General features: G+C 49.2%; 1 protein-coding gene across 2 annotated transcripts in view; it reads right to left on the bottom strand.

Moving 5' to 3' along the window:
* FGF2 (fibroblast growth factor 2) overlaps positions 1 to 20,533 on the bottom strand; it is a 52,828-nt gene extending 32,295 nt beyond the window's left edge. Inside the window, exon 1 of one of the 2 annotated variants that reach the window (XM_084768777.1) lies at positions 19,800 to 20,533. In XM_084768777.1, the coding sequence (XP_084624903.1) occupies positions 19,800 to 19,974 (175 nt within the window). In that variant the 5' untranslated portion in view covers positions 19,975 to 20,533. The remainder of the gene's footprint in view (positions 1 to 19,799) is intronic. The other variant, XM_084768776.1, reaches the window with a different exon arrangement.
* Between the last annotated feature and the right edge of the window lie 792 nt (positions 20,534 to 21,325).

Below are 21,325 nucleotides of genomic sequence, written 5' to 3'. Positions count from 1 at the left end.
GAGCTGGCCGGCAAGCGTTCAGCTCGCCCTCTCCATCCACACAGTCCAGGATCCCTGCCCAGGGCACGGTCCTGCCTGCAGCTAACAGTCAAGACATCTCTCACAGTCATTCTCAGAGGCTAACTTAATCTAGACAGCTCTTCACAACTGTGCTGGAGTCCTCCCTCCTAGGCATCAATGTTAACAGTTGTGTGCTAGTACAACCACCATAGCCAGTGTGTAAATATTGGAAAGCCTGGCCTGGGAAACAGAAGAGTTTCAGTTTAGGAGCAAATAGAGGGTGGAGAAAGAAGATGGGGAAGAAAAAAAGGCCACTCTGATTTCTACCACGGACCTGGCACAGGAAAGAACTCAAGCCTTGGCACCTCCTCCTCTGAGCCGCACTCCCCCCTCAGCCACACTCCCCACCACCTTCCCTGCCATGAACCGTGAGCCAAAATAAGTCCTTCCTTCATTAAGGTGCTTCTCTTGAAATGTTTTGTCACAATGATAAGAAAAGTAACTAATATAAAACTTAGGGTCCTAGCCAGACATGGTGGGGCACATATAAAATCCTAGCACCCAGGAGGAAGATGCGAAAGTGCTGTTGAGCACTCAAGGCCAAGTTGGGCTATTTAGCAAGTCAGTGAACTCCAGGCAAGCCAGAGTTGTATAATAAGACCCTGTCCCATAAAAATAAAATACAATAGATATTAAATTAAATTTTAAAAAAAGGCAGTGTCCTCACTGTGATAAACCTGGCCAGGTAGTTCACGGGCTTCTGGGACTAGTTGTGGGAATAATGTGGTAGTGTCTAAGGCTCTAGGGTAAAGAAGTCACAGAGTGCTGAAAGCAAGGCTTAGTGAGACATTCTGATAAGGATGAGGAAAACCCGGTGGACAGTGAAAGCCAGGCTAGTGAGCTTTCAAAAAGGAACAAGGGCTCTACTGGAAACTAGGCGCTATTTGTGCTACATTCTGGGAAAGGATCTTGCTTTTAAAAAAAAGTCTAAGTGAGGCTGAATTTTAAAAAAATAACAGTCTAATCCAGGCACAGTGGTGCACACCTGTAATCCCAGCACTCAGAAGGCAGAGGCAGGCAGATGTCTATGAGTTTGAGGCCAGCCGGGTCTACAAAGTGAGTCTGGGACAGCCAAGGCTACACAGAAAAACCCTGTCTCAGAAAACAAAACAAACAAATAAACAATAAAAAAAAACAGGCTAATTTGCTGCGGTTATTACGCAATGCTTTTAGCCAGATGTATAGTGAGAAAGAACCTACAGGGAAAATGTGCAGTTGCGCACAGAGAAGAGAGTGGCTGGATTTAAAGCAGAGAACAAAGGGCTGTGGATAAAACACAGAGGCCACTAAAGAGGTTGATGCAAGGAGATGTGGTGCCATCGGCTATGCCCAACAAGTGCTGGCGCTGTAGTAGAGGCTCCCTCACACACGCAGCCCCGAGGGATAGCCAGCAAGGCACAGGAAGGCTGCCCACACTGTGGTAAGGGAGCTCAGGCTACAGAACAAGCAGCAAAAGCCAACCACATGGCACTAGTTTGTGCAGACATAACATGCAAAACGCACCAATTACAAGATCACAGAGACTTAAAGTTCCAGAAAGCCATAGAGGCCAAGCAATGTGGAACTGGGTCAGAGTCCCTGTAGGGTGGCCCCAAGAGGCCGCTGTATGAAGTTCTGCCACTAAAGCCTCATTATAGTGCAGAGTCTAGGATGTAAGAGATGCCAGGGATGTGAGCCATGTACCACGGAGAGGTGTATGCACGGAGGGTAGCCAAGAGAAGGACCATGTGCTTTGCCGCCCAAGCATGCTGTCGTCCCGGACACCAGACAGGGATGGAACAGTTTGCGCTCTGCTGGGTTTTATCTTGACGCAGCTCAGTCTTTCCTTGCTCTGCCCATTCCTCCATTTTGTGCTTTGGGCCTTTAAACGGTGGTGGAACAGTCAGACTGTGATGACTTTTGAAGTTGGACTGAACGCGTTTTGCACTATGGGATGGCCGTGAGCCTGTGGGAGCCACAGACAAGAGTGTTATGGTTTGAATGTGGAATGCCCCCACAGGCTCAGGGGTTTGAACATTTGGCCTCCAGCTGGTGACAGTGCTATGGGAGGTTGCGAGACCTTTTAAGAGATGCAGCATCATTAGAAGGTGTGGATTGCTGGGAAATGAGAGATGCCTTCTGGGTTACAGCACTGATCTTGACCTAACCGTTCTGTTTCCTGATCTGCCTTCAAGTAAGCAAACATCTTCACTTCCTTGCTGCCGCAGTCACAAGCCACAAGGCTTCCTTGCCATGGTGGACTGTACTGCCTAAAACTGAGAGCCAAAATAAAACCTTCCTCGCTTAGGTTGTTTCATATCAGGTATTTTTTCACACTGCAAATTAGTCAATACACCTAGCATACACACACAAGGCCCTGAGCTCAACTCCTGGTATAATAAGTAGCTAAATAAATCAACGTCACCATTTTATCTTTTATGTCATTCAGAGGGAACATGTGCTTCCAATGTGTCACATGATATTAGATCATTAATATAGAAATTTTGCAATGGACCAAAATGTTGATGAGTAAAAGCCATGAGCATATATAATACCAGATTTAAAAGTAGGAACAGCAGAAATACCATGATCAAGAAGTCAAAATAAGCCAGGTGGTGCTGGCGCACGCCTTTAATCTCAACACTCAGGAGGCAGAGGCAGGCATATCTCTGTGAGTTCCAGGACAGCCTGGTCTACAGAGCAAGTTCCAGGGCAGCCAAGGCTACACAGAGAAACCCTGTCTCAAAAAAAAAAAAAAAAAGTCAAAATAAAATAAAAATAGAAGTAAAGCCTGAGCCAGATGTCGGTGACCGTTCTATACTCATGACGCTCTCCTGAAGGAGACGGTTCTCTTACCGAGTGCAGCTCTGAGAAAGGCAAGCATCCCTTCACAGCTCATGGACGCCCCACTCTTCCACAGCAGCGTCTCAGCCACCCCTCCTGCTACTCCTCGTCCCTCAGTGCCCTCCAGCCTGTTCTCGAACACTTTGTCATTCGCCACTACACCTCACACAGAGTAACGTTTCCTGTCCCCTCCGTTCTGCTTCCAACGGACCCATGAGTGGCTCGGGGACTAAGCACCGGCGTTCGCCTTCTTCTGAACAGAAGAGAACCATGTCCCAACTGTAACAACTACATGGTATCTGGATAGCTTCTCCAGCAAAGCATAAAGCCCAGCTGAGAAGACGCCGTTAAAGAGCCAAGGCACGTTTGCAAGCCCCAAGTGCTAAATCCCACATCATCTCCAGCGTCTCAGCATGTGATCTTATCTGGAGATCGGGTCTTTGAAGACCCTGGGTATCTCAGCAGGACCTCGAACTGTCTCAGCCTCTGGAGTAGATGAGTGTGAAGGCCTGTGCCCGCCTGGCTGGCTGAAGCTGACAATTTTGAGGTGAGCAAACCGTCATGCTACTGATGACGTCACATAAGTAAGTGGAACCGAGAGACAGAACAAGGAGCCTGGTTCGTGGGGGTCTGCAGCATAGAACACTGGCTCAGGAATGGACGGGTTCACATCTGGGAGAGGTGAACGCACACTCGCCATTAGTTTTTGTAACAATGGTGCCCTGATAGCAGGAAATTGAGACAGCTAAGGGGCACAGGGGTCTAGACACCAACTGTGGAGATGGCGCGAGGGTCCCCAACCCAAACCCAAGAGAGAGGCCTGGGAGCAATCTAAATCAGTCAGCACCTTAACCTTGGACTTGAAGCTTACAAATCTGAGAAGATAGACAGGTACTGTTTAAGCCACCCATCTGGTGTTATGTTGCGACCCCAGAAGCTAGCACTGACAGACAGATGGACACCAGTATTCTGGGCTAGCGCTAGAAACAGCATGACAATCAGGCAGAGGCCAGCACAAGTAAAGGCCACGGAGACCAGACACGGAGGACTAAGGCAGGAAGTGAGGACTGTGGCCACGGGGGCTGACCCACAGTGAAGACGGCACTGACATCACAGACGGCAGAGGACTCCAAGCAAAGAGGAATGCGTCTCCAGAGAGTTTCCTGGGTACAGGCAGCAAAGCACTTCCTTGATATCTATTCATCAGTCTGGGTCTTCACTTCCTCACAGAGCACATCCCACACTTTTGCTGCCCGGCAACGCTGCTTGGTGAAGAAGGCGGAACAAAATGGGTAAAGGGTATGTGCACTTTCAAGTCATTTATAAACCTTACAGCACATCTCTATAGTATCTCAAATTCCCTGAAAGACTCTTACTGTGCTTTTAAAAGAGCTGTTTAGTTACTGTCTGCATTTCTGCATGGCCAGCTCACTCTGGGCTTTAATCGGCCAGATCCTGACTTCAAGACTCACTCCATGCCTTGTAGCATTGGTCCTTAATTACTTCTAATTTTAATATGTCATTAAAAGCTTCAGTTCTATGAACTAGAGAGATGGCTCAAGGCTTAGGAGTACCTGCCGCTCCTTCACGAAGACCAGAGTGCGGATCCCAACACCCAAATGGGACAACTCACAAATGTCTGTAACTCCAGCTCCAGAGGATCCTAGTGTCTTCTGGCTTCTGGGGGCCCTTAAACACACATGTACATGCACTTGAACACACATGTACATGCACTCACACAGACACACAGAGAAATAAATGATAAATCTTATTTTACAAAGAAAAACCAGTTCTTCAGAAAACTACCTTTCAATAGTGAAGAAATATTTAGTGCCAAAACAGAACTATTTCCTAAGCAAATGAAAGTGCAAGAGCCAAATGGGGCGGAGGACACATGGTGTCCCTTCGCTCTAGGCGTAGCACAGGCCCAGAACTATTTCAAACCATTTTTAAAAAAAAAAAAAAATAGAGCCACCAGATTTAATTTAGTTCAGCAGTTTCTCTGATCCAAAGAAAATTGTCAAAATTTCAAAGACCTAGGACGTATACCTCAGTACCCACCTCTACAACTCAGATAACCTAAAAGAAAAAAAGGGACAAACTTCTCCTCAACAGAGAAAATTGTCGTTGCTTCTGGAAGATGTTTTCATGATCCCTGGCATGGTCTCTCCACTGCGTGGCCACTCAGGCTTTCAGGATAGCTTTTCTTCAGCAGCTTTCCTCAGCCAGCCTCAGAGCCTTGCTTCTTACTTTTCATACGCTTTAACATGAGTGCATTTTTTTCAGCATGTTAAGCAAAGCCATAAATTGGATCTCACTGCCACAAAACCACTACTTCTGCTCACATTTCTGCCCATGTGGATGGACCTCTCCTGTGGGCCTAGATTCTGAACAAGAAGATTCTAGAATGCACAATTCATTGTTTGTGGGTGTAGATAGAGACTATGGAATGAAACGCCTAAAAAAAAAATCTTTCTTACCTGTAAAATGATGAATGATCGTTGGTTTATGAGTTTGTATTTGAGATTTAAATGATCCTATTTTTAGAGATGAAACTACTTCACATTTTTCATTAATTCACTCATTCATTCCTCCGTAAATGTTATGGCCCTGAGATAGAGTGGCCCTTCCTCCTCTGGAGGGCGGAGGGAGTCTGCCCCTCAGCGCAGGAGTTCCGTTATCTGAGCAAGGCTGGAATCCATCATGGCTTTCATATTCACCCTCCAGAAATCAATATGTGCCTCACTTCCTGCCCTCTAACAGCCGAGGGCATCGCTGCTGTGAGCTGTTTCTAATTCCAGCAACTTCTGTAGGTTGTTCACATATTAGTAAACTCAACCACAGCAGGGCTGCCTTTCCAAACACCCTTGAATTTGAATTATTTTCTAATTCTGAATTCTTGGGTTTTGAATAACTGATATAGATAAATAAGAAATGAGGTCAAAGGTGAAAGATTAAGCATGACTTAGACAGAGGCTCTCCCAACATCTATTTTCAGTAAGCTAAAAAGTAATAAGTAAACACCAACCATGCCAAATGCAAGAACATACCATCCCAGAACCGGAATATTCAAAATCAAAGGGGCCTTTCCTCTTGAGGCTCCACCAGCCAATGAGTAAATAATATCTTTTCCCAGCATACACATGTACATGCCATGCAACACCCACATGCAGCCTATGCACACACACGCACACACACACACATACACACACATATACACACACGCACACACACACACACACACACACACACACACACACACACACACACACACCACCTTTAAACGAGACCAAGGCTAGAAAGAGCTTTAAGAAAAATGTTAAGCTGCATTAAAATACAACAAAAAAAAAATAAACAAGAAAAAAAAACCCCACACGCCAGGTATTGTTTTAAAAGATACTATATATGTTGGATGGTGGTAGTGGCTGTCTTTAATCCCAGCACTTGGGAGGCAGAGGCAGGCAGATCTCTGAGTTCGGGGCCAGCCTAGTCTACAGAATGAGTTCCAATACAAAGTCTGCTCATCGGGTAGTACGCCCCCAAAAGTGCCTTTTGTTTTCCAATAATTGTAATAAGTTGTCAAAATACTTTTCCAGCTTGCCTTCACACGGCCCATCACTGTTCCCTGGAAAGGAAGCTTTTTAAATGGAGCTACTGCTCCACTCTTTCAAGCTCTTCCAGATCCTGTTTGTATGACTATTACAAAACCCAATGGATTGTTTCCTGTTTGTAAAATGATTCAGCAAAGAGAGGAGGCAGAGGAGACGGTTATTCAGCCCTCTCTCCCCCCCTCCCCTGCAGACACCCATTACAAAGAGCCTGACTCACTGTGTCACACCAGCTCCATCCTTCTAAGGGTTTTGCAGATTGTTATGATGGATACCAGCTCATAAATCAGAGCCAGGCTATCTGTGCCATTTCCTCACAGCCAAAGGACACCAACAATGGTGCCAGACAGTTTGTCACTTGGAGGGTGAGGGACTTAGGCATTAAGGTGCCTGAGCCAAGTATGCATACCCCCCACCTCCCCCACCTCCCCCACCGCCCCCACCTCTCCCACCCTCCAACCCCTGCCCCCAGGCTGCATTCCTCAATGAGATTATGGTGAAACACTCTGGCACCAGGCACAGGGATCAGCAGGCTTCCTCTGTGAGAGGAGCTGAGCACCAGGATCACCTCCAGAGCTGGGGAGAAAGCTTTGCACCGGAGCAAGTGACCAGGAGATAACCAATGTGCCTGCATTGCTTCCTTGGGCTAAAGAGAAAGGTGCTGCTCAGAACAACTGCGGGGCTACCACGGCAACTCACACCTCACATACTCACTGCGGGGCTACCACGGCAACTCACACCTCACATACTCACTGCGGGGCTACCACGGCAACTCACACCTCACATACTCACTGTGGGGCTACCACGGCAACTCACACCTCACATACTCACTGCGGGGCTACCACGGCAACTCACACCTCACATACTCACTGCGGGGCTACCACGGCAACTCACACCTCACATACTCACTGCGGGGCTACCACGGCAACTCACACCTCACATACCTCACTGCGGGGCTACCACGGCAACTCACACCTCACATACTCACTGCGGGGCTACCACGGCAACTCACACCTCACATACTCACTGCGGGGCTACCACGGCAACTCACACCTCACATACTCACTGCGGGGCTACCACGGCAACTCACACCTCACATACTCACTGCGGGGCTACCACGGCAACTCACACCTCACATACTCACTGCGGGGCTACCACGGCAACTCACACCTCACATACTCACTGCGGGGCTACCACGGCAACTCACACCTCACATACTCACTGCGGGGCTACCACGGCAACTCACACCTCACATACTCACTGCGGGGCTACCACGGCAACTCACACCTCACATACCTCACTGCGGGGCTACCACAGCAACTCACACCTCACATACTCACTGCGGGGCTACCACGGCAACTCACACCTCACATACCTCACTGCGGGGCTACCACGGCAACTCACACCTCACATACTCACTGCGGGGCTACCACGGCAACTCACACCTCACATACCTCACTGCGGGGCTACCACAGCAACTCACACCTCACATACCTCACTGCGGGGCTACCACAGCAACTCACACCTCACATACCTCACTGCGGGGCTACCACAGCAACTCACACCTCACATACCTCACTGCGGGGCTACCACGGCAACTCACACCTCACATACCTCACTGCGGGGCTACCACGGCAACTCACACCTCACATACCTCACTGCGGGGCTACCACGGCAACTCACACCTCACATACTCACTGCGGGGCTACCACGGCAACTCACACCTCACATACTCACTGCGGGGCTACCACGGCAACTCACACCTCACATACTCACTGCGGGGCTACCACGGCAACTCACACCTCACATACCTCACTGCGGGGCTACCACAGCAACTCACACCTCACATACCTCACTGCGGGGCTACCACAGCAACTCACACCTCACATACCTCACTGCGGGGCTACCACAGCAACTCACACCTCACATACTCACTGCGGGGCTACCACGGCAACTCACACCTCACATACCTCACTGCGGGGCTACCACAGCAACTCACACCTCACATACTCACTGTGGGGCTACCACAGCAACTCACACCTCACATACCTCACTGCGGGGCTACCACGGCAACTCACACCTCACATACTCACTGCGGGGCTACCACGGCAACTCACACCTCACATACTCACTGCGGGGCTACCACGGCAACTCACACCTCACATACCTCACTGCGGGGCTACCACGGCAACTCACACCTCACATACTCACTGCGGGGCTACCACGGCAACTCACACCTCACATACCTCACTGCGGGGCTACCACGGCAACTCACACCTCACATACTCACTGCGGGGCTACCACGGCAACTCACACCTCACATACCTCACATGCAATTCAGATACAGTTCTGTGGCAGAACGCTCGCCTAGCTTGAAGTAAAAAAATGAGATGGAAAAGGAGAGAGAGACAGAGAGACAGAGAGAGACAGAGAGAGAGACAGAGAGACAGAAAGACAGAGAGACAGAGAGAGACAGAAAGACAGAGAGACAGAAAGAGACAGAGAGAGAGAAAGAGACAGAGAGAGACAGAGAGAGACAGAGAGACAGAGAGAAAGGTGAAGGGTGAAAGGGTGAAGGAAAGAGGACCAAGGCAAGATAAAGAAAGGGGCTAGAAAGAAATGAAATAAGAATGGAGGGAGGGAAGGGAAAGACAGGGAGGCAAGTTGGCTGGGCGAGCCCTCACACACCTACTACCTCACGATGACCCTGCATTCAACAGCTGAGCCACAGGGAGCTTCAAGTAAGTAACTCAACCTCAGACTCCCAGAACACACAAGAAGGCGGGAGCTACTTAGGGAGTAGCAAGTATCTAGATTACTTTAGAGCTTTAAAACTCCCTTACGACACAGGAGTGATATGTGAATATGTTTTTGTTTGAGCCCCAGGTATGGGATGTGGGCCTGCTTCAGGCTGTGCACAGTGGCTGACTATGATTTGCCTAGTGCTCTGGCAGGGGCATGATTTTGACAGCTGCAGATAGTTTGTGTCTGGAATTCTGGGGACTCTTCAGACGGTGTATAGATGCCAGAGTTCCAAGAGAGGCTGCCCTTCCCTGCTGCTGTGGCTGGTTGGAGATATCCTGGTGACAAAGATCAAGTTTGCCCCCCAAAGAACTCAATATCCCTAATCAGCAGTGTGTAGTCTAAAGATACAGATGCCCCCGACCCGCTCTAACCTTCCTTCTCTCCTACCTAGTGTCGGGTGGTTGGAATGGATAGGGGTGATATGGGAAGGTAAGGAAAAGACCCCCAAAAAGTAGCCAGAAGTCCAGCTACACACAGTACCTGAGCTGGGAGGGAAAGAAGACAGGAGTTCTAGCTACAAAGGTCAGCCTGGCTGAACTAAGAAAGGGGCATAGCCAGGAGGTCAAAAGGCAGGTGAAAAGCCCTGGCTGGCTTGCTGGGCAAAATGGTTGACACAGCAAACATTTTTGAGTGACCACTGTATGTGAATGTGTGTGTGTGTGTGTGTGTGTGTGTGTGTGTGTGTGTGTGTGTGAGTGTGTATATGAGTGTGTGTATATGTGAGTACGTGTGAGTGTGTGTGAGAGTGTGTGTGTCTGTGTGAGTGTGTGTGTGTGTGAAGAAAAGCTGACCTACTCCTTACCTCAGTGTGCTCACAGACCCAGTTCAGTACACAGACACATAAAGCATCAGATAAAGACACATATTTGCTTCTATAGTGGGGCAGGAGCCAAAGACTAAGGGGCTCTGTAAGCTCTCCTTGGGAAGGCAGGAGAAAGGGTCGTAGACGACTGTTGAGGTAGTTTATATTGTATTTTTCCAGAGGAAGGTAAGGATGGAGGAGGGTGAGAGAGGGGAACTGAGGAGAAAAATAATCTTTGGAAAGGCGAACTTACATTAGGAGAGACCGACTGTGTCAAGAGAGGTGCATCTATCATGTTGGAGACATCTAGGCATCAAGTGTGGCAGTCTTGGGGATAACAACAGATGACAGGGACAGAAGATGCTGAAGGTCATGGGGATGATGATTAGGTTACACTGACAATTTGGACTTATTTAGAATCCACTAGGAAGGGCGTCTCAGTGAGGAACTGTCTAGATCAGACGGGACTGTAGGCATGTCTGTGAGGACTGCCTTGGTTATGTTAACCGACACAAGAGGGCTGAACCTCACTCTGAGGTCACCATTCTCGGTATAGGTCCTGGGCTGTGGCAGTGTCAGGAAAGTAGGCTGAGCAGCAGGCTTGCGTGACTTCGCTTCTTTCTGCTTGGCTCTGGGCATGAGTTAATTCGTTGCTCTAAGTTCCTGCCACCTTTATCTCGGTGCTAACCTGGAGTTGTGATAACCTTTTTCTCCTTAAGTTGCTTTTTGTTGAATATTTTAACCTAGCAACAGAAATGAAACTAACACAGCCATGTTTGAGAACACTACCAGGTCTAATGCTCCAGGAAGGTAGCAGGAGAAACCAAGAGTAGGGCAAAGAGGAACCCCAAAGACTGGGAGACAGACCCAAGTGTGTACGTGCCCACTTCCGTAACGAGGAAAGGTAGCAGTCTCCAGCTTCTAGAAAAGCAGCTTAAGTAGACATGGAAACTTGGTAGGAAAAGGAACTATTCTGAGGCGGTGTGACATGTCACACTGAGACTGTGGTGGGGTGCCTATCCTTAGAACAGTGAAAACACAGGGGCAGGGACTCACAAGAGACTAAAAATGACCCGCTGAAGAAATTCTAGAACATACACAGAGAAAAGAGGGAGGGAGGGAGAGAGAGAGAGACAGGAAACAGGAAAGCAAAAGACCAGACACAAGAGAACATGCAGGAAAATCACCTGGGCGGGGGACAGGAGCACCCTTAGTGGAGACTGATGAAATTGAAGGATTCCCAAGAAGCCGGAGGCAGGCAATCATGCCACATGTCACAGGAGAGTGGCAAGCCGGGAAAGGCTACGTGAGTGAACTGGAAGGGAGTCTCCCAGTGATTGACACAGAATCCTAGCCCAGGATGGGCTCAAAAGGAGTTTGCAAAATGAAAAGCAAGTAAAATAAAAGCAAGGCTAGGACTGCAGGGTTTAAATCACTGAGAAAGCATCATCAACGGCTTTCAGAACCCTGAGGAGAAGGAATCCCACAACACATGGTCTAAAAAAGTCCTAAATGCTGCTGGCCATGCTGGCTCCCAGCAGTCACACCAGCACTTGGGGGGCTGATACAAGGGCTCACTGGGGGTTCCAGACCAGCCTGTGCTCTTGTCTCAGACAGAACACGGTGCTGGGGCTGGAGAGAGAGTTGGGTGGCTAAGAGCACTTGCTACGCTTATAGAGGCCAAATCTCAGCCCCCAGCTCATCTGTAACTCCAGCTCCAGGGGGACCTGGCTCCTTCGCACGCACACTCTCCAGACAGACACATGTGAATGTCATTTTTTCAAATCTAAATAAAAAAATTGTAAGTTCTTTTAAAGAAATCAGAATGGCTAGTAAAAGCTGTAAGGTTCATTTTTCCTGAGAAATGACTCATCTTTCCATTGATTTTCCTTAAAAAGAATCAACCTCCAAGATTCCCTAAATTTTCCAAATATAATTATGTTGAGTGACATCTAAGCAAGGACCTGGATCTATACCAGGGACTGTGGCCCTCAGTGGAGCAGGTGTCCCTGGCTATGCTCTGTCAGTGCCCAACACAGGGCATACTGAGTTAATTCATCTCACAGAGATGTCAGGTCACCTCCCATGAGTCCTAGCACCTTCTGGGGGTTGGCGGGTGGGGGTGGGGTGGGGGTGGGTGAACAGTAAACTCACAGAAGCCAGCCAGGTCATTTCTCTTCTATATACATGTCTCTTAAAACAAATAAACCACCTCTTGGCGGGGGAGCAGTAATTTGAATTCTTAATCATAAACTTCTATTATAAGCTAATATAAGATTAATTATGAATTAAATCAACATCATTCTTTTTAATGGCTCAATTACACCTGGGATGTAACCCTTACTTTTTTTTTTTTAACCTGTTCTCCTTCATACTGTTATTCTCCATGGTGTCTTGAAAAATCTGGACATTTGTACTGAGGAATTCCACCGGATAACCCAAGATGGAAGTTAATTTAGGATCGGTAACCCTTTGAAAAGGCACACACGTTCCGGGTTCCTGCAAATGAGTGGGCTAGCAGCAGGGTGACACCAGATAAGTCACCCTGTGTAGGGAGAGAAGCGGAGGTCGGCTAGGATGAGATAGGAGCTAAACACTGAATACTTGGGGCTTGCTGTTGCCCCATTGCTTCTGACTAAACATGTCTGCCAGGGGCTAAGGGCAGTCCAGCCTGGCTTCTAAGAGCCACAGTCTGTGACTCAAGAGGGAACTCACAACCTGCTTGCAACCTCGCCTACATTCGAGAAGCACACACAGCACAGCGTAGAGGGTCCCTGGCCACATTACTAAGAAGACCTTTGACAGGCAGATAATTAAGTGCTCACCAGACAGTGGGTACAAGAAAGAAATGCCTAACCAGGCATGGTGGCGTGCGCATTTAATCCCAACAAGCGAGGCAGAGGCAGGGGGATCTCTGTGAATTCCAGGCCAACCTGGTCTACAAAGCAAGTCCAGGATAGCTAGAGAAACTTTGTCTTAAAGCCAAAGAAATGCCCCAAATCATAGTGAATTTTAGCTGTTGAATTCTTAATTAGAGTTCTGTAGGTATAAGAGTTATTTCTAATTTGTTACATACATACACACACACACACACACACACACACACACACACACACACACACACACACACAACCCTCAAAACCAGGGTTATTTGGGTGTTTTGTTTTGTGTGTGTGACTTGGAATAATATGGTGCTTTATTATTTATTTTCATTTTTATTTATTTATTTCGAGACAGAGTTTCTCTGTGTAGCCTTGGCTGTCCTAGACTTGCTTTGTAGACCAGGCTGCCCTTGAACTCACAGTGATCCACCTGCCTCTGTCTCCCCGAGTGCTGGGATTAAAGGCTTGCACCATGGTGCTTTAAAGATAGGAGCTTGCAACAAAGCAGCTCCCCAAAAAAGCCCAGCTCAAGACAGGCTTTGATGTGCTAATGGACCAGCCCTAACCTGTGTGCCTCACTACCCCAAAGTTAATGCCTGCTGGAATAACACACTGCTGTGCTCCTGAAATATAACATTTCAAGCCCGTGAGCTGACGATACCCACAGGCAAGGGGACCTTGAGAACTGGCCACCGCGTCACTCTGGCTTACCTTTCACATGTGCCCACAGGTCAGCACTGGCCCCTTGCCTCAAGCTCTCAGAGACCTTCTGGGACCTCCGGCAGGGCCACCTTCCTGCACTGCCGCAGCCGAAGGACTTCTGGGTGCCTCAGGAGAAGATTCCCCAGTGGAAACCTGCAGCCTTTTCTGCCTAACTAGCCAACAGTCCCCCCTTGGTGTGGTGTCTGTTTACAGGAGATCACCATAACCATTATCGCAGAATGGTATTGTAAGGAAGCTTAGTGTAAATAAACAAGTATATTTGACAGGCAAACCCTGAGTAGACAGTCTAACTACCAAGCCTGTTGCACTCTGCATAATTATTTTGCTAAAAAAGTAAGAAAAAGAGACACAGATACAGACATACACACACACACACACACACACACACACACACACACACGCAGGTATGCACACACATATATGCATGCGTATAGCATAAGAACAGAAAACTCAAAACAAACAAACAAACAAAAGTCCCAACAGAAAAGACTTGTTTGGGCAGAATATGCTCATGAGTTAAGCTATGCCCAGATGTGCTCATATTATGGTGGTCCTGGGTGACCTCCTTACAGATGTGCACTTCAGAGCCAAAGGTATGGGAAGTACTGGAAAATCAACAAGGTCAGGAGTTGGGAAGAGACAGAGGACTCCGGCATGTGCAGCAGTTACCATCCACTGCCAGTGTCTCCTGTGAGAAGACAGCGGTGTTCTGGAGCAAAGGATGCTGCACGCCTCTGCCAGCTCTCAGAGGACCTTCCCTTGTGATGCACAAAGCTTGCTTCCAGCATGTTTACTGCATCTACAAGATTCTATTTTCAAATTGAACTTTAAAATGATGTCTGTCTATGTCATGACATAGCATAACTCAGAGAATACTCAGATTGTCCTGTTGTCAAAAGTCTGGTTACATAACGGGTGTTTTACAAACCCAACGAAAGCCCTCAGGGCACATCAGAAGGGGATGTTGCCTCCTCTAGGCTGATGTCACTTGGCATCAGGCTCATCTTTAAAGACTCCTAAGGTGTGGTAATCTCTGTGACTCATGAATTGTCCTTTCATTGCCGTACAGATTACATGATCTCCAGGATTAATAGGCTCCGGGAGTCTGACCTCACTTGTTTACTGCACACCAACAGCATTACAGTAAACACCATGCTTATTAAGGCAAATTGGCAGGAATCACTTGCCAGAAATGACCAAAGGACGGGAGAGCCAAAGCATCTAGAATCAGTAAATGAATGGATGCATTTACACAGGGCAGTGGAAAAGCTAAGGCTGCTTGGCCCACAATTCTCACAGAACAGCAAGACTGGGCTCACAGAGCCATCAAAGCATCTGGCCCTCAGTGCCCAGGAACTGAGGAAGCTTGGCCACAGGCATGGTGGGGGGAGGGGACCAGGGGGGCATGGGCATGGGGCGTAGGGCGTGGGGGGGGTTACCATGACTGCTGAATGAGAGAGCGAGGAGGCCACAGAGGCAGGCCTCGCAGGCCAGCGGCCAGGTGGGCAAGAAGCTGGGTCAGGAAAGTGAACCAGTAGGGAAACTCAGGCACCTGGCTGCTTCTCTGAGCTTCCACAAAAATGAGATCTGTGAATTTCACAATCCATGTTTTTATTGTTGGCGTTGTGTGGAATACGTAGAGTGGCAAATAGTGCAGGAGGCAGGCTGACCTCGCTGCCGTCCCCCTCCTTGTGGGCGTGGGATGACCACCAGCCTCTGCGAATTTCAGGCTCCCATGCCTGGGAAGCAGAGAATTGTGACCAATGAGCGCACGGGAGAAGCCCAGGGTAGGCCCAGTATTTCTAAATACCTTCATTTCCTCTAAGTAAGAGCATCTGGAATAGATTTACTGCTAGCGTGTCCACAAGCAGCCCACGTCTCACACTTCCCCACATGCCATACGTGCTGCTTGGGATAAAAAATGTTCTCTCTCCTGGAGTGGATGCTTAATGTAATTTATCCTCAGGATGTCAGAAGAGGCCTGCTGAGGTCAAGATCAAGGGTGTCACCACTTGCAGCACCTTGGCTTTATCATAGACCCTACATCAAATAAAGATCTTCCAGGCCTCTAAATGAAAAGGTCCAGAAAACAGCCCCCCCCCCCGCCCCAACCCCAGTGAAAAAAGACCTTGAGGGGCAGCCAGGATAGAGCACCACTGAGAACCGTGGACACCTCTGTTGGGTTCTCACCTCTGCTCTCCCTCCCGGGACAGTTCACACCTGATCGCACCTTGCTCATTCTTCTGTAGCTGAACTGCACTCCACACCTAGCCAGCACCTACGGTGTAGAGCACAGTCTCCAGAGCGCGTTTCCCAGCCCTCCAGGGCACTCGCAGCTTCACTCAGCCACTGTCTTAGTCAGGGGCCTATTGCTGTGATGAAACACCACGGCCAAAAGCGCCGGGGAGGAAAAGGGTTTGCATTTGGCTTGCAAGAGCCTGGATCACAGTCCATAGTGTGAAGCCAAGGCAGAAACCTAAGCTGGCTGGGAGCCTCTAGGCAGGAACTGATGCAGAGGCCACGGAGGGGTGCTGCTTACTACCTTGCTCCTCAGGGCTTAGAGCCCAGGATGGTACCACCCACAATGGGCTGGGCCCTCCCTCATCAATCACTAATTAAGAAAATGCCTAGAGCCATGGCTTTCAACCTGTGGGTTGTGACCCCTTTGGCAAACCTCTACCTCCAAACACATTTACATTAGGACTCACAACAATAGCAAAATTACAGCTATGAAGTAGCATTAAAAAATGGCTTTATGGGGGTGGGGTGGTCAGCACAACATGAGGAACTGTATTAAAGGGTCTCAGTAGCAGGAAGGTTGGGAACCACTGGCCCACAGCCTGATCTTATGGAGGTGTTTTCTTAGATGGGGTCCCTCCTCACTGCTGAGGGGGAAGAGAGCTAAGCAGAAAGCAATACATCCCCTGGACACGCTGAGGACTGAGAAGAGCCGGGAATCCCACTACTGCAGTGGGAAGCCAGCGGCTTTTATGAGGGGATTCTGCCATTTGTCCACACTCACTCTTGCCTGTATCTTTCCCTTCAGCCTTGTCCTGACCTGCCCAACCGTCAGTGTGCCTTCCATATGCTAGGAAAACATATGTACATAAGGTTATGTCTATGTGAGACTATACAAAGGTGGCTAGGTAGGTACTTTTGTCAGGAAAAAAAAGTCCTCTAGAGGAGTTAGTTGCCGCACACATCTGGATGGGGGACTCTACTCTTGACTGTAAGCAGCTGTCTTTGCTAATGATAAAGTTAGGGAGATCCTGGACATTAGTTCTAGACTGCTTTAGTTGGGTGTCCGTCCTGAGTAAAGCGGGATGTTTAACACTTTGCGCCCCTACTCAGCGAAGACCCAGAAGTGCTCCCCACTAAATACCCAGTACTGTCCCCCATTACATGCTCAGGAGTACCCCTCTCTAAACACCCGGAAGTATCTACCAATAAACAGCTAAAGTGCTCCCACTAAATACCCAGGAGTGCCCCACATTAAATACACACAAGTTTCCCCCAGGAGTGCTCCCTCTCTAAACACACAGGAAGATCCCCCACCAAATACCCAGGAATGCCACGTATTAAACACCAGAAGTGCCCCCACTAAATACTGGAAGTGCCCTTTCAGGTTATGATGTCCACAGACGTCTCTAAGAGTTGCCAAGCTACTCCACTTGAGAATCACTGACTGCAGAACCGGAAGGCTCAGCGTTTAAGAGCATTTGCTCCTCGTGAAGAGGACCTGGGTTTGGATTCCAGCCCCACATGATGTGGCCCACAATCATCTTAATTCCGGCTCCAGGAAATCCAATGCCCTCTTCTGACCTCTGCAGGCACTGCAAGCAGGTGGCGCACAGACACACATGCAGACAAAAACTCACAAGCAAAATAAAATAAATTTTAAGAAAAATCACTCAGTTGTGAATAGTGGCACATGACCTATAATCCCAGCACTCAGGAGGCAGGAGGCTGAGGCAGGAAAGTCTTAAGTTTGAAACCAGCCTGGGCTACATAATGAGGCTCTAATTCAACCAAACCAAAAAAGAAAGAAAGAAAAAGAAAGACAGAAAGACAGAAAAGAAAAAGAAAGGTACAGTGCTTTTACAGGGTGGCAGTATGTTATGTAACTCAGAATTATCCTCACGCACCTCTGACTTATTTATAAAGCAAATGGTTTCAAAGAAAAATAATTCTGCAACTAATGCAGCATTAAAAAACAAGAGCATCACGCCGAAAGTGTTGGCCCATGCCTGTAATCCCAGCACTTGGAGAGGCAGATGCAGGTGGATTTCTGTGAAATCAAGGCCAGCCTGGTCTACAAAGTGAGTCCAGGACAGCCAGGACTACAAGGGAGACCCTGTCTCAAAAAAACCAAACCAAACCAAACCAAACCAAACCAACCAACAACAACAAACCCAGGAGCATCAGGTAAAGCCCCACAGAGCAGAGCCCAGACTGGAAGATGCTTCTCTGCCCTCAGGCATGGAACAGGCTTTCAAACAACTTGTGCTTCAGAAAAGAATCAAGACCACTTGGGACGCACATCAGCTCGTCCTAGCAGCTGAGCCAGCAGCCGACGAACCTCAGAGACAAAGGCGCATGCTTTAACTTTTGCTCTGCGGTAGAGAAGCAGTCCTGGCTCACATAAATTCTTTTAAGCGTCTTTTCAATTGATAAGATTTTCCAAATTACAGCAGGCCCGAAACAGATAACGGACACACAATCCCTTAGCGCTCCCTACTCAAGAAGCAAGAGGCAGCAGCAAGATGTTCTGTTGTGAGGAGACAGCAGCGATACCAGCAGTGAGGACAGAAAACGTTGTGCCACGTTTTAAAAGAAGAAGAAAGCATGTGGGTAAAGTTTTACTGTAAAAAATGTAAATGATGAGATAAGTATTTTTAAACCCATTTGAACATCATACAGTGTGTTGAAATTACCATACCTCAGTAATATATACAGTGTTTATATTTTATATCAGTTAAATGTCCTATTAAGCTTTAAATATACTCAGAAAATCTGAAAGTGTGTGTCACATTCACAGGGCTGGGCATCTTAGAGATAGAGCTCCTGGGTGGAGGACCTCAGGGACCCCAGAACACAGGCCCGAGGCCTCTCTTCTCTCACGCAAAATAAATAAATACATAAAAAGTCGGGCCCCCACCTGAGCCTTTAAAGATGAACGCAGATGTTTTAAACCACTTGCAAGTCGCCTTTCACCACCAACTTTTCAAGACCTAAACTAACCCACTTGGGCCTTTTCTAGCCTGTGGCTCTCCAAGTGTGTTTCCTGGACGAGCACCGAGGAGAATAGAAACTCAGAAATGCAGGTGTGTCATCCCTGACTCCTGAGACTGGGTCCAATCTGTGACAGCAGACACTGTGGTGATTGATGCCTGGGAGCGCTTAAAGTCGAGACTGCTGTTATAGGACAGTATTGTTTCTATATCCGTGACCAGGTATTTTTTTAATAACATAAATTGAAGCTGTAATTCTTATTTCACCCTCAATCCACTGCAAAGTAGTGACCCCCCCCACCCCACCCCACCCCCCCCCCCACCCCACCCCACTCCCGCCACTTCAGTGCTGTCAAGGGATCTGCACTTCACACAGAAACAAGGTCTGCAGCGAATCACTAAGTCTTGTCTGGTTTGGCTCCCTGAGCTTTCCTCTTTGTGATAACCTGGAGACGCTGGGTGGATAGAGATTAAGATAGCTGAGAGAGTAAGAGTCACCAAGTCCGAACATTTCGTCCTGCCTCGCTTTCCATGGGTGACTGCAGGATGCCCAGGAGTTCCAGAGCCCTGCTTGAGACACGCCTACCCCCAAACCCAAGAACAGCGGACCCCCTCGCCTCAAACATCCTAGGACCCAGGCTGCAACAGGTAGCCAGTGAGGGACCAGAGACTGAGGAGCCAGCCTACCTGGAATCGCAGGGCGGGGACCCTATTCTTGAGGACACAGGAATAAAGCTGCTTCCTGTGCCTTGGGTCCACGGTGCCAAGGGGCTGAAAGGCTCTGTATCTCAGTGTCCCCACATCCCTGAGGGCGAGGGAGCAGGGTGGTCTAGACCATGAGCACGGGTGGGAGGTGGCGACTCACCGTGTGGGTCGCTTTTCTCGCGGACGCCGTCCACCCGGCCGTCGGGGTGGATGCGCAGGAAGAAGCCGCCGTTCTTGCAGTAGAGCCGCTTGGGGTCCTTGAAGTGGCCTGGTGGGAAGGCTGCGCCCCCGTCCTCCGGCAGAGCGGGAAGCGAAGTGATGCCGCTGGCTGCCATGGCCCGTCCTCGGCCCCGGGACCCGGCTGTGGCAGCTCTCGGGGCTCCCCGGCCCCGACCCCGGCCTCGGCCCCCCAGCGCGGCGCGCCCGCGGGCTGCCAGCCTCCCGGTCCGCGTCCCGCCGCGCTCGCAGTCCAGTGCAGCGGGTACTCTGCCTGAAGCCGGGAGAACCCCTGTGTGCTGCTACAGCGGCCCGGGGCCGCGTCCCTGCCTGCACCCCAGCCCCGTGCGCCCCCGCCCCGCGCGCCGCCTCCTCCCCACGCCCGGTGCCTGTAAGCTGCAAGGACTCTGTCCCGCTCGGAGGAGCCTTCTCCAGGCGACTGCCGTGACGCAGCTCCCAAAGTTTTAAGTGCAACGTTCTCGCGTGCTTTCTCCAAGCCTGCCTTTTAGAGCACCGAGGCGCCCTCCACCCCAAAGCAGCAAAGTGTCTAAACTCGGGACTGATCGAGTCAGGCTTTGGAAATCTCCAGTCCTTGTAGAGCACAAACTGTGAAAGGACAAGGGTGCAGGAGACAGAAGCCGAGAAGGGGGCGCCTGAGTTTCCTCTCTGGGCGCCCAGCCCGAGAAAGCGTGGGAAGATGAAAACCGCTTTGAGTCCTTACGTAAAAGCCCAGAGCTGGCGCTTGCCCTACCTCAGTTGTTAGATGTTTCTTGGAAGGAACTGAGTCTCACAAAATTGCAGTTAATTGCATTTGGTGATTTTCGGGAGACCCCCCCCCCCCCACACACACACACAGGCTCGACGTTCGGATTCTCTGAGCCTCTGTTCTGAGTCTCGGTGCTTCTATCCCCTTCGTGTGGGGACACATCTCTCAGGTGAGGATGTTTTCCAAAATACCGTTTGGAAAACCTGCACGCATCAAATGCGGGTGCTGAAAGCATCTGAGATGTGTGGGAGAGAGCATGCGAGACTTGGTTACACAAAGGGTGAAGGCCAGGAGGCTGAGCAGAAGTGACTGCTCTGAGGAGACACAAGCCGCTTAGAGAACCTCGCCGTGGGGAGATTTAGGCAAGCTTCTGCAAGAGCCACTGTGTGTTAGCTGTAAAGACCATCCTGAGGGCGTCTACTTTTAGTCTGCACGGAGGTCTTGACTCAAGTGTGTGATGTTAGTATATTCTCCAGAGTTAAGCTCAAGCCTTGTCTCCAGGCCGCTGTGTACCTAGCGGGAGGAGTGTGAGCAAGCTCATTTGCCCCTAGCCTCCTGCCAGGTTCATGACGGAAGCTCTTATAGCAGGAGACACATTAACATGAGAAAAAACACTAACTTAAGGTAAATCTGAGAACTTGAAAAGGAAATGAAAACCCAAACGCTACACACGGACCTGTGCGTTTTCCATCAGGTTGGGAGAA

The sequence above is a fragment of the Acomys minous genome, assembly GCF_964271855.1.
Source record: "Acomys minous genome assembly, chromosome: 19".
Taxonomy (NCBI): Eukaryota; Metazoa; Chordata; class Mammalia; order Rodentia; family Muridae; genus Acomys; species Acomys minous.
Note: the sequence above shows the minus strand (reverse complement) of the source record. Positions and strands in the feature narration are given on the sequence as shown.